Source organism: Nyctibius grandis, chromosome 2 (assembly GCF_013368605.1).
Source record: "Nyctibius grandis isolate bNycGra1 chromosome 2, bNycGra1.pri, whole genome shotgun sequence".
Lineage (NCBI taxonomy): Eukaryota > Metazoa > Chordata > Aves > Nyctibiiformes > Nyctibiidae > Nyctibius > Nyctibius grandis.
The window spans coordinates 106,816,872-106,830,490 of record NC_090659.1 but is presented as its reverse complement, the minus strand read 5'-3'; the positions used below and the strand labels follow the sequence as shown (position 1 = coordinate 106,830,490).

At 40.1% G+C, this 13,619-nt stretch overlaps 1 protein-coding gene across 1 annotated transcript in view; it reads right to left on the bottom strand.

Annotated features, from left to right (window-relative positions):
- Positions 1–1,727: 1,727 nt before the first annotated feature.
- MICU2 (mitochondrial calcium uptake 2) overlaps positions 1,728–13,619 on the bottom strand; it is a 152,715-nt gene continuing 140,823 nt past the window's right edge. The window contains exons 10-13 of the mRNA XM_068395649.1: positions 9,501–9,672; positions 9,107–9,215; positions 5,208–5,365; positions 1,728–4,917 (exon numbers count right to left, since the gene is read on the bottom strand). Coding sequence (XP_068251750.1) covers positions 4,813–4,917; positions 5,208–5,365; positions 9,107–9,215; positions 9,501–9,672 — 544 coding nt within the window. The 3' untranslated portion in view covers positions 1,728–4,812. The remainder of the gene's footprint in view (positions 4,918–5,207; positions 5,366–9,106; positions 9,216–9,500; positions 9,673–13,619) is intronic.

Below are 13,619 nucleotides of genomic sequence, written 5' to 3'. Positions count from 1 at the left end.
GGCTTTTTGCTTTTCAGGATGAGGCGTTCCTTCTCAAACCACGCAGGTGGGTGCACTGTTAAGCAGCTTCCCTGCAGAGGCTGGTGTGCAGGAGCATCAGCGCGGCTCCCGAGGACAGTGAGCAGAGCTCTGCGCTAGGGCACTCTGGTTAATGAACTGAAAGCATTATTAACTAAGCCAATATCAGCCTAACAGGAAATCTGTCTCTGCACATGTTGCCTAATTTTTGTATTATTGAACCAACTAGGAATTGTTTAATCAACAAAGCCAGCAGGAAACCTTCCAATAGCAGCAGAGTGAAGAGATATACACTTGTTTGATGATTAATTTTGTGCATGCTCAAGCCTCTCAGGTTTCCTGTCCTAAACAGGGCTTTCCACTTCTTGTTGGGTGAGAGCTTCAGATTCTCTGGGAGGAGTTTCTGTGGTCAGCTGGGGGCTAACAGCATATGTCCACATCCACTACTTCCATCTCCATGCTCCCCTTGTGACCAGCTGCATTACAGGAGCTGTTGCTCAGTCAACTTGGATCTCACTAATAATGACCACATCATTTGGACAGATATTTTCTGTTCAGGACTGAAGGTTTTTTCTGCATTGGAGTAGTTTCCTGACCCAGCTGTGACTGTTCTATAGGAATGATAAAATCTGAAGGCACGAGACATGCTTCCACTCTCCCGTGAGAACTCCTGCATGAGAAGAAAGCTGTATTCTAAAATTCCAATGTACATTTACCAATCCTTTTCTATGCTTAAGTCAAAGTACGGTCAATATGCCTGGATTTTAAAATACTTCTGAATACCTGCGTTTGTTCCCATTCTAGCCTTTTACTGGGTAGTGATCCTTTTTTGTTTTACACACTGGACATACTAACTGCCATGAAACTGCAATCCTGGCCTGGCTTGTTTATCTTATTACCATCTCTGCTTTCTAGATAACTCAAGTGTAATCTGTAAACTCTTCAGAGCCAAGACATGGTCTGATACCTACACCCAAAATTCCAGGAGCTCTGAGACACCTTGGAGTCCAGAGACAAAACATTTATAATTCCTAAAATGATAAAAAACTTATATATTCTCTACTGAAAGATTGAAATTATGAATGGACATATTGTTCACCCTTTTAATAGTACCTGGTTCAACAGACAAGCCAACACATCCTGATAATACCTGAGTTCAGATCAGGCGCTGGCCTGTTCCCAGGCATGATCCACAGCGACCTGTCTGAACGCTGAGAGGAGACAATACACCGGAGGAGATGGAATATATCAGAGATTTGCTTTTGATGCAGCCATATAACATCATGATAAAACTTTTCTTTTTCAGTTCTTACATGCAGAATACATACTCCTCATTGTTGCATATTTTGTTAAAACCCACCAACTTGGTTTGACTCCAGAGGGAGTTTTGCGTTTAGAAAGAGGCTTGCATAAATTGAGACACCAAAATTAATTTCTCTTAGTTCTAGTATATCACACTGCATTTTTGCCTTTGCTTCTTTTAGAAATGAAGAATAAATGTTCTTAAACAATTATCTTAAACTAAAACTGAAAGAAATGTGAAAATTGTTGTTATGGGGATACAGCTAAAATTCTGTAAAGGAGTTATATGCTATAAATGACTTGTACTCACCCTTGTGTATCCTTTTGAAATATGCTAAATAATTTTTTAAGACTTCTGCAGTGTGCAATATATTCATCTTTATTCCACATAACATTCAGACGCAATGTTGGAGATTTAAAAAAAAAATTAATTTTATTTAGTTTTTCTGTAATTTCTGTTCAGAGGAAGAGGTCCTAACATTTAAAAAGTCATAATTGATAAGTTTAACTGATAGATTGGCAGCTGGCATCAACTTCTAACTAAATTGTGTTGAGTAATGCTGACAGATAGGTTGCAAATACTATACAGCTACGAAAAGGAAGTAAAACATCTAATGCTAAAACTACGATGGATTCCTTAAAAGACAAGGTCAATCTAAAGACTTACGTAAACAGCTCTTTCAACCTAAGATTATGAGAAATGAGAACATGAGAAATTATTTTAAGACAATTTTGTAAAGCCTTTTAGTTAAGACAAACAGACTATAAAATTAAACAGTCTGATTCTTCAAGGCTGATGGACAAGTCTTCCCTGGCCTTCAAAGGAGCTCCTTCCTGGCTGTACTTTCAGGATAACTTCTGAAAATGTTTCATAACTGTATTTTAACTCCTAATCAATAATCTAATTTCTTTTTTTACTATAGAGACAAAGTTCATTTAAAAATAAGCATATCTGTTCTCTTTTTCCTCTGAACTTGACACCAAAGCTTTTGCTAAAAAACATAACTTGAAATCCCATTTTTAGTAACTTGTGCCAAAAGCAGATACTGCTGATTGCACAAAGCCAGATACAAATGAGCAATGAGGAATTAAACTTCTAGATACACTTAAGCTAAATGAATTGATTTTTCCAAAAGAAAACCAAACAGCTTGTAGGAAGCAAGTCATTGGTAAACAAAAGAAACCACAAAAGCAATAAAGAACATCATAAACCTATTAACGTTACACAGAGTAAAATGTTAAAGAATACTCTCCATTCCAAAGTAAAAATGATTTGCCAAAATATTAACAGCAATAAGTAAAAGGCAGCCTCATTAAAGGCAGAGCTGGAACAGAGCAACGCTTTGGGTGAACACACACTTGTGATATTGATGTGTCTTGCTTGCTTGTGTCCTTACTATTTGGTAATGTGAAGATGGCTGCTGTACTTTGATGCCAGTCCCACTGCCCCACCTTTGCTCCCATTAGCGATCTCTTTCTTGTAGCTCCCATCACCAGAAGCAGCAAGCAACTTCCAAACACACGAAGTAACTGAGCTATCTCACTTCCCATTGCCCCCAGAGCAGTGCATGAGTTCAGTTTGAGGCGGGGAGGCTGAGGCGTTTACTGCATTTTATTTCATTCTGATGGTTTCCTGGGGAAGTAGAGGGATCCTTGGTGGTCACTGGTGACAGATGTTCTAGATAGGTCTCAGGACGCACACATAGGCACGCTCTTGTTCTGGTGGGTGACTCTGGGTGCAAGTCCACAGATGACAAGAATACAAGTGTTTTCTCTTTAACACAATTTAAATTAAAGCTCCAAGTGAAGGCTGTGGAGGGCAGAGCAGCACACTGCTGCTTTGCTAGCTTCTCTATTACCCTACCTGAGACCACCACGCCAAGGCTCGAGCAGGAGGACTCCTCCTCAGTATAAGCTTGCCTGGCAGCTACTCACATACCAAATCCATTCTCTGTAATCTCAGTACTCCTTAGGTGGCATCTTTATGGTTTCCTAATGCAGTGTCTCCTGTCCCTCATCTGAGTCAGGGCTGCTGTGATATGTATCTATCATGGAATGTTCTCCTCTTCTCAAGGCTCCCCCCATCAAACCCCAAAGAAATTACAACAAAACACCTTCTGTTGAGCTTACATACAACTTGGAGAGTAACATAGCTAGTGTCATGCTTAAAAGGGATGGATACTTCCTCACAGAGCAGTGAGATTTCTTGTTTGTTTTTCTTGAGACATGTCCCCAGTCCATCTTTTGAGTCTATTATCACGAACCTGTCTTGAAAGGTTAAGCTTTCACCCCAGCCGAGACAAGTCAGGCAAGTGGGAGGGGCAAAGAGGAAGAACCTTGAGAGCTTTACAGATAAGTCCATCTCCTACATATAGTGGCCAACCAGGAAGACTGATCTGGACCTGGGACTACTGGCTCCTAAGGCTGTAAGAAACAAAAAACATGCAACATGCACACACCTGTGTATACACAGATGCACACAATGTTACAGCTAAAAAGTGTTCATCTATAATTGCTAAATGTTAATTTTGATGCATTCCTTGTTTTACTGTTTAAGATCTTATGTCTAACTTAGCATTTTGGAATAATAAGCATTTTTATTTACTTTTTCTTTGGACTTATTTTCCCCCCAACACTTCCTTATTATAACCTTGAATTCCTGAGATACTGCAGCATTCCCCGTCACAACCTTTACTAAGATAAAGCAACTATTTATTACACATTCACCTTCTGCAATACAATTAAAACAACATAGTTATGACTCAAATTGTAGCTACTGCTGTTTATGATAGAATGAGGATTTTTGCTTCTCATTTATACTATTTGTTGAAGAGGTCTGAGAGACTCAATGCACATTCATAGATCAATGTACAACTTTTAAAGCCTGTATCAACAGTCTTGTATTTCCAGTTTAATATTATCATCATGAAGGTAGACAAACCAGACATCCACACAGGATCTGGTGGAGTCATCCACCAGGAACTAGCACACAAGCAGTTCACAGTAATGAGGGCACAAACCACATGAATTTTCGTTTTGATTTAGGATAACTTGATTTGCATGGACTGTGCAAGTGGTTTCGCCTTTTGGACCTCTGTCCTTGCCAGGGAAAGAGAACTGCTGTGTTAGTGGCTAACCGAGATGATGTCCACTCTTCCAACAGGAGATGATATTGCTGTAATGCTCCTGCCAGTGGCCACTATTAAATCCTACATATCCTGTATGCTGCAGCGCAGGGTCAGACTCCACAGAGGAGTAAACAACACTATTCCCTAGAACAAGAGTACTTCCGTATGGAGGTCAAAAGTGCTAACAGTTCTGTAAACCAAACTGATCGCACTAGAATGATATACAAGTATTGCATTAGAAACTGGGTTAATTAAAGTTTAACTATAGTTAAAAAAAAGAGTATTTTTCATTCAGCTATTACGTAAACAGGACAGACAAACCCCCCTATATAACAACATTTATAGCAAAAGAACATCGACTGCTTTAAAAAGGACTTTTCCCAGTTTGCTTCCACAATTCTTTGGCTCCTTTAATGCTTTCTCTTTTCACACACTTCCAGTAACCTTGAATGCCTTGCTGTTGCGGTACCTGTTAATAAAGTTAAAGTATGTTTAGTATTTATACAAAAAAGACTCTTATTCACAGACTGTGTAAATTTAATACGTAATGTGATGCTGCTGCTCCCATAGTTCACATGCATAATAACAAGTTCTTGGTGGCAGCACTCCTCCCAGATTCATAAGCAGTAAGGAATCTTCAGTTTAAAATATAACTTCTTCCTATTCACTATCTCTACTTCTGTTTCTACAAGCGTTAATGAGACAGTTGTAGCAATCAATCATCCGTGGTATTTAAAAACAACGATGTCAGCTTGTTACCCTCAAACCTCGATGAATTCGGTTCCTCAGGACTCCAAGAAACTCGCTGTGGCTCAGGCAGTCGTCTCCATCTAGATCAAAAATCTTGAAGATGGTATCCAAAACGTTATCTGAGAGCTCCTGTCCTGTTGCCACCTTCACTGCTCTCTTGAACTCAGCTAGTAAAGACATAATATTACGTCATAAGTGGCTGTGAACTTGTAAAGAAATTGGAAAGCACATAAATAGCAGGATTCTGTACAATTTGCAGTGTCTCATGGGTATCCTAACTGGAAAATTTGGGACGTGTGAACTAGTAAACTATTAGGAGGTCTCAGTTCATGTATTTTTGAGCTTGCTTCATCTTTTATAACACAATCTTTATTAACTGTATGATAAACTTTTGAAATGCACTACTTCTCAAGCAACAGTAAGAGTGATAATTTTTGCTAGAAATAGCTGCGTGCTGAAAACTTATGTACTTTTGGCTTCTACCTGTGCATATGGAAGTAAGTATTTGCCTCACTACAGTCTCATTAAAAATACTACCCTTTTATCTCAAACCAGTTTCATGCCAATTCATTCCGCAAGAAAACTCTTCTCCTCAGAGAAGAGTGTTTTACAATATGCTCCACCTCAACCAACAATCCCCTCAGCAACTCTGTAGAAATACAGACCATCAAATACTCAATGCACTGTTTACAGCACATGGCTTTATATACCTGTAGTCCTGTTTTTTAAGGAAGTAGGCTACCTTCTCTTATATTATGCTGGAAGAGTTTGTGAGGATTTATGGCAGAAAAAGCTGTCATACCTCTCTGGAGATCTACTTTTCTCTTCAGCTTTTTGGCCTTCTCGCTTTACAGTACCATGTGCATTACTATTACAACACCTACTGTCCCCACTTCTGGTCTTGTGGTGTAGAGAATTTGTAGTTTTGACTCAAGGAAGATGAGGAAATGTGTGGGGTTGCCATAAAACAGCAGATCGTAAGAGTGAAATGATTACTGTTTATTATAGCAAGCACAATCACAACACATGAATTGGATGCATTTTTGAAGGCATCACAGAAGCGTGAATTTCAAGGAGGGACTGGAGGTTATTAAAGTATAGCAATACTACAGATTATTACAGCAAGTTGTCCAACTAAGTCATAACTATGGTAATAATGTGGTTCTGCTTTCATAAACAAGTGCTGTTTATAAATAGCACTACAAATATGATTAGTTCTGAAGCTTAGTAGAGGAAAGAGCACTCCTGACTTTGCCTCTTTGAACAATTCCTGTATAAATGCAGTTGATTAATTTACAGTTGGTTTAAATATAATTAAGTTGGAAATCCTTCTGTAAAAGGATACACCACAATTTGAAAAGGACAGGAAATATGGGATGCTTATAGTAGAGTCTTAATTTTGTCTTTAAAATGATGTTAACTGTTTCAGCTCTCGAAGCTAAACATAAATCCGGAGATGGCACTGCACTTCTTTGAACAGAACATGAAGAAAAAGAGAAAGATCTTCTAAAATGGTGGAGCATAATAATCTTCAAACCAAGAAGGGCCACCTTATCAGAGACAAAAGATAAGCGGCTAACTTAAAAGAAATAAAAGTCTAGAGTAAAAGGAAGGACTAAAGGACTCTCTTATTTTAGATAAATATTCACGTGTGTGAATACACACATGTACACACATGCAAACAGCAAGACAAAGAACTTAGGTTCAGGAAAGGATTAGACATGTATACATGTAACATCCGTGAGTTACGTCAGGAGCTGACTGTTTTTGATCACAGTATGGTTCACTGCATAAACAGAGTCACAACTGCCTGTTGGTTAGGAATGAGTTTTTACAAGGAAACATTACCAGAGTCAACACCAACTGTTGGCCTCATCATCCTTTGGCACTTAAAAATGGGATACTTAATAGAGAAGTAAGATAAACTCTCATATCTCACTTATGACTACTATTTCATCGTTAATTCATCCTCTTTCCTCTCTACTCTCTGTACACGTCCAAATAAAAATCTGTCTCCCCCGCACAGAAGAAAGTTGTCAAACCAGACAGAGGAGGGGCCATGAGCCCAGCTGGGAACTGGAGCACTTGATGGAAGAAGAGAAGCTGAGGGAGCTGGGGAGAAGTGTAAGGGGGGATCTCGCTGCAGCCTTCAACCACCTAAAAGGGGTTATAGAGAAGAGACTGCCGTATTTTTCTCAAAGGTGCATGGAGGTAAGACACAATCTTTGTAAGTTGCAGCAAGGGTTTGACAGAGAAAAGTCTCCATGAGGAGAGTGGTTAAGCACTAGAACAGCCGCCCGGAGAGGCTGTGGAAACGAAACTCTTCCTGAAGGCTGGACTAACTGGTGATGAAAGTCACAAGCTGTAAACCCACCCAGTTTTGGCCTTCCTTGGTTCAAACAATCTTGACATTTCTCTCTCAAGAATACGGAATTCTCCTCCTGTCTTCTCATATTTCTCTCACCTTTTTCACATAAGCCCATCAAATATTTATTTAAATGAATGTTAATGTCTCATCAAATTTCCTTAGGAACTTTTTAGGTTACTATTTTCAAAGAACTTATGAGAGCTGCCTTTCAAGTATAACAAGTAACAACCTCAGGATTATAACAAAAAGCATTTGCATGTCCATGAAACTTTCATTGCATTGTTCCTATTTCTACTATATGGGAAAAAAGCAACTTCCTTCCTCCAAATCTCTATTTTAAAAACCGCTTTACTACATTGTTTGTTTTTCATAGCTATGATTGCATAACACTACATAAGCACATGGAGAAAGCAGTGCGGAGGCACAAGTAAAACACAGCAAGACGCTACAGAATCTGCAAAAGAAGATATTTCTATTGTTTAGTTTCCTCAGAAAACTAGTTTCAGTGTGGGGAAAAAGCTTTGTTACCATGAACCGCTACTGAAGCATGTATTGTTTCAATAAATCCTTCCACATCTAGAATTTAGGCTGGACTCGTAGCAGCCCTACGGAGAAGGACTTGGGGGTACTGGTGGATGAAAAATGGGGCATGAGCTGGCAACGTGTGCTCGCAGCCCAGAAAGCCAGTTGTACCCTGGGCTGCACCAAAAGAAGCATGGCCAGCAGGTCGAGGGAGGGGATTCTCCTCCTCTACTCCAGCTCTGGTGATACTCCACTGGGAGTACTGTGTCCAGCTCTGGGGTCCCCAGTACAGTAAAGACAAGGAGCTGTTGGAGCGGGTCCAGAGGAGGGCCACAAAGATGATCAGAGGGCTGGAGCACTTCTCCAGTGATGAAAGGCTGAGAGAGTTGGGGTTGTTCAGCCTGGAAAAGAGAAGGCTCTGAGCAGACGTTATTGCAGCCTTTCAACGCATAAGGGGAGCTTAAAAGAAAGATGAAGACAGACTTTTTACCAAGACCTGTACTGACAGGACAAGGTAAAATGGTTTCAAACTGAAAGAGAGCAGATTTAGACTGGACATAAGGAAGAAACTTTTTACGATGAGGGTGACGAAACACTGGCAGAGGTTGCCCAGAGAAGCTGTGGATGCCCCCTCCCTGGCAGTGTTCAAGGCCAGGCTGGATGGGGCTTTGAGCAACTAGTGAAAGATTTCCCTGCCCATGGCAGCGGGGGGTTGGAACTAGATGACCCTTCGAGCCCAAACCATTCTATGATTCTATGGTTTAGTTTGCTGTGAGCGGTTCAGCATACGATAGTGCATTAGAACTTACAAATCAAAACATTTTGGGAACTTTATATTATTATTTTTTCATGAAATAGAATTAATTCAGAATAAAGAGCAGTATACTATTTTGGACTTCTTAGTGCTACTTTGGGATACTTTGGGATACTTTGGGATAACTTATTTGCATTAATTCTCTAGCAAAACCACATTTTTTCTTTTTAGAAAAAATACATACGAAAGGTGTGCAGCACTTACCACGTTTAACAGGACGATTTGCTACAGTAAACATCTGCATGGCAATAGAAAAGTCTTCCAGGTTGTTTGTAAACTTGCAAAAAGTCTTGAATTCTTCCAAACTGATATTCTAGAGTATCATAGAATTCAGATGATATATAACGAATAATACATTCAATTCCCAGTAAATCTATTTCAGTAAATCTGGTGGGACCTAGTGTTTAGGTGTGATTTCTTACTCATCGTCAATATTCATATTTCTCAGTTGGCAAATTATCATTGTTCTTATTTGCCTAAAATTCAAAAGCTGCAATAATTCACTTAGAAACTAGTTACGTTATTAGATACTCATATTCAAACGAAAATCTGTACATACAAATGAGGAGGCAAAACAAAGCATGCTTTATGTACCCACCTCTCCTGCCTCAATTCTGTCTTTCACATTCTGCCAGTAAATTTCATTGTTCTCCTCATCGGTGAAGTACAGTAACCATTCTGCAAAGTCTTCTTTTCTCATGACGTTCAAACCCTTTGAAAACTTTATGAATTCCATTTCTTGGACTTCTGTTTGCAGATTTTCCATGAATCTGTGTAAACAGATATTATCCAACAGTTGATACTTGCATCACTGTATCACTACTACTACCTTAGCTACTAAATGCAGTAGACACTAACTCTTAATCACAGATACTATTGACATCATTGTTTAAAATGTCAGTGGTTTAATTTTACCTGTGTGTGCAGATTTGTTTCCATGGATGCATTTCAGTAATGACACCAGTAGGGAGCTCTCTAAGTCTGCATTTATAGATTGCTGCTACTAAGATACTTTACAGATACACTTGGCATCTAGATTTTACTACCGTTTAAAAGTGTGCAGATAATAAGACAAAATGATTAGTAAGGCAGTATTATAATGAATGAATGAAAAATGACATGATAACTAAAGGCCTGACACATGATTTATGACATTTCATATTAATAAGAGAAGAATTACAGGGTTGGAAAGTGCCTAGAAATACGAGGCCCTAATAATCACAAAGCTGAAAGAAAAAAGGAAACTTGAAATCATCACTACAGGAAAATATGACTAAAACCCTCAAAGATTATAACTGCAAAGAGGGGTCTGGCAAATCAGTTCTGCACTCACTAGAGGATGGATTAGAGAGGATTACAACTGACAGGTACAGAGCTCGGAAGAGCACAGAAAATTATGTTGCAGGGAAGGTACAAAGAGAGCTGTCTGAAAAAGGAAGGGGTGAACATCAAGGAAAAAAAATAGCATAAGAAGCAAGTAACAACCCCCAGGTACAGAGTGAGAACTGTAAGCAGAGTTGTAGCTTTGAATTTCCCCAGTTTGGTCTACGTGGCCACCCACTATCAGTTCTTCTGGCCTGATAGGAATTTTGAGAAAGTAAAAGAGAATACTGTGCGATCCACTTGGTAATTTCCACTTCAGAAATGGGGCAATACAAAAAGTGATAATTTTAAAATACAAATAAAGGCTAAAACCATAGTGATGCTTGCCAGAATCCCTTTAGTACTTCGAAAGAACTGTGCTTTTTTGAGTTGCAAAAATTATTTACAGGAGAGAACGAAATACTCCTATATTGGGACAAAGTAATTAGTTGGAGAAGAGGACAGCTAAGGGTCTATGTAGCAAGTAGCAGTAGAGGCTTGTTTGATCTTCAGCGTTTGCACAGCCTCACTGGGTTTGAATTCTTTCCCCTGAAATTATGGTATTTTAGTCCACACAGCTATCTTTAGTTCTTTAATGAGATCACTTGGACAATTAGTAGCTTGAAGCTCTGTGAAGTCTATAAGGGGTTAGCTGAAGACTGCTGTTGCAGTGTAAGCTCTCTCTTGTATTCTTTCCCTCATAATTAGAGCTGTACATGCAATAAAGGACCAACAAATACTTCATGGCTGAGGACATGCAGGCAAATGAAAGCCTGACAGTGGAAGCGATTTTAAGTTTCAGGCTAGAGTTTTACTAGGGTAATACTGAGGAGGGGTATGATATGCTCCCACATTTTATATGGGCATTTTTCTGGTCCAGTAAAGGGGGTTAGAAGGATTCCACAGCACAGTCAAACACAGAGGTATCTTCCTCCATAGGCCACCTTAAGACCTGGCTCACTTTCAAGTGCCCTGACTCTCCCTCTCACAAGGGGATAAGACACCAAAGGACCTGTTTGTGCCACCAGTGTAAAGGGGAGACCCCTTGTCTTACAGACCAGTGAGAGCTTATTTGCACAGCTTGCAAACCACTCCTCAGTTTTCAGACACAGCCCCTGTCCTTGTAACTCATGAGGTGACTGCTGCCTCTGGCCGGCCCAGCAGCCAGCATGTGCCGGGGAGACCGGCCAGCGTGGGCTGGCAGAAGCAGTCCTGCTGCACCGCCTGCAAGAGCCTCCCCGGATCCTGGGAAAGGAGGTCAAGCTGTGGGGGAGAGGATGGCATGGACTGGGCATGTAGACCAGGCATGGAGTCAGTCCAGCAGAGAGTGGCTAGGGCCACCTGGCTGCATTTTGGGAGTGTCCATCAATGGCAAGGAATAGATGGTATCTGGGATGTGTGGCTTGTGCCTAGCTGGGAGTCACAGCAGAGACTATGCAGAACAGTAACTGCATCTTTGACTGTTGTTTCCAACCCATGTAACATCTGGTCTGGGGGAGGAGCAGCTGCTGAAAATGAGGTCACTTTCAGAAACATGCCTAAAATATGGATGTAGAGAAACGAGACACCACGTGTTTTATTTTCTTGGCTTTTAATCTATGAAAGGTGGACACATTTTGCAACAGACTTAAGATCTGTTATTGAAAGTATGAGTTAGTTATCTTGGGGGGCTAACGCTCAGTCATTTGCTGTACTGGTCAGTAGCCACAGGTGATGACAAACTACATATTCTTCCATCTTTTCTACATATTACATTTCCTTAAGCAGAAAACCCTCAGTGACCTGCCCTCTAGCCATACCCAATAAAGGCAGGACAGCTGAAAGACCAAGCATTTCTACATGCTGAGGAAGGAGCTGGTGGCCCACCTAGCCACCCATGTCAGCCAGCTGAAAGGTGCAGCAAAGCCAAAGACGAAAGTGAAGAGTTTGCTGTGGCATTTTTGACATGTGCTTGCTTCTGTACCCTCTTCTAGCTGGACACTGATGAAGGTTTGTATTTCCCCAGCCCCACTGTGGGTTTTCCACTGCCTTTTCTCACGTCTGGGTTCTTGCCTTCTCCAGTTGCTTTGGGGCAATGACACTGTACCCTTCCTGTGGCACAAGAGCCGTGCACCTTGCTGCACTACGTAGATTAGGAAGGGGAGTGGGAATTACTTATTTAGGTACAAAAAAAAAAATGGACATTTCATTTCAACTTGTAGGCTTGCTCCTGGCAAGCCGGAGTGGGAAGATTTCCTGCTGTACCAAATGCTACTTGGAGCAGCAGCTGAAATGTGTAATTTAGAATTTTTATGTAATGGTCTCCCATATTACAAAAATTAAAATACTATGAATCATCGCATCAGCATTCTAGGTCACTCTTTATTCCCAGATGTGAGTTAAAAATCCTAATGAAGTTTTTTTTTAAGTGAAAGTTATTAAAAATAACTTTCTGGTTAGGAAGGAGAACTTGATACTTAAATGCCAAGACACCACTAGGGATACTTGCTTTTGTATCTTCTGGATCACAGTGTGATGAGTTTCAGCTGGAAATTCCTTAAAAATTTCTCCAGATATTAGGAAAAACAAGCATAGGAATGAAATTCCTGCTCTCCCAAAGTCAGTGGAAGCTTGGCTGGGGACTTTGAAGGGAGCCATAATTCAACTACGGGAACAGGATTCTGATTGTAGATGTGCTCTACAATTCAAATATAATTACACTGAGAATACTCTTATGCTATAGTAGCTTGAGAATAAAAGCAAGCCCTAAGTTTCGAAACAACAAAAAGGAAAGGTAAATCATAAATTTATAAGACGGGGAAGAGGCTGGGAACAGACAGTACTTTAAGATAGCCTGTTTCATCCACACTCTGTAAAACACCCACGTTGAAGGCCAATGGCGAAATTCATTATCGTGTTACAAGAACATCCAGAAACTTTATCAGGATTTATTTCTTATTTTGTAATGTGCTTTACAGATCTACAGAAAAAGGAAGTCTCTCAAGACTTTTTGGCAACTCAGCTTTAATAGAAGTGAAAATGTAATAAAAGTGGGTACACCTCAGGAATGCAGCTATTCCCCCTCCAACCTGAGATGTTGCAATGAAGTGCTAGGAACACAAAGCTGTAGAATGAAACACAAAAGGAAAGGTTAGGGAAAGTTTTCCTTCCTATACCTCTTGACCTGAGCTGGAAGTCTGTGTATAACTTTAACATGCTAATAGAGAATTGACTAGTTCATGTTGCACTGATTTATAGGAAGGAAACTTAACAACAAAGATAGTGGTGGATATACCCCCCTGGCACTTGTACTCTGCTTCGGCTCCTCCTTCGGACACTGAAATCCTTCTGAAGACTTGATAACCCTGCACCAAAG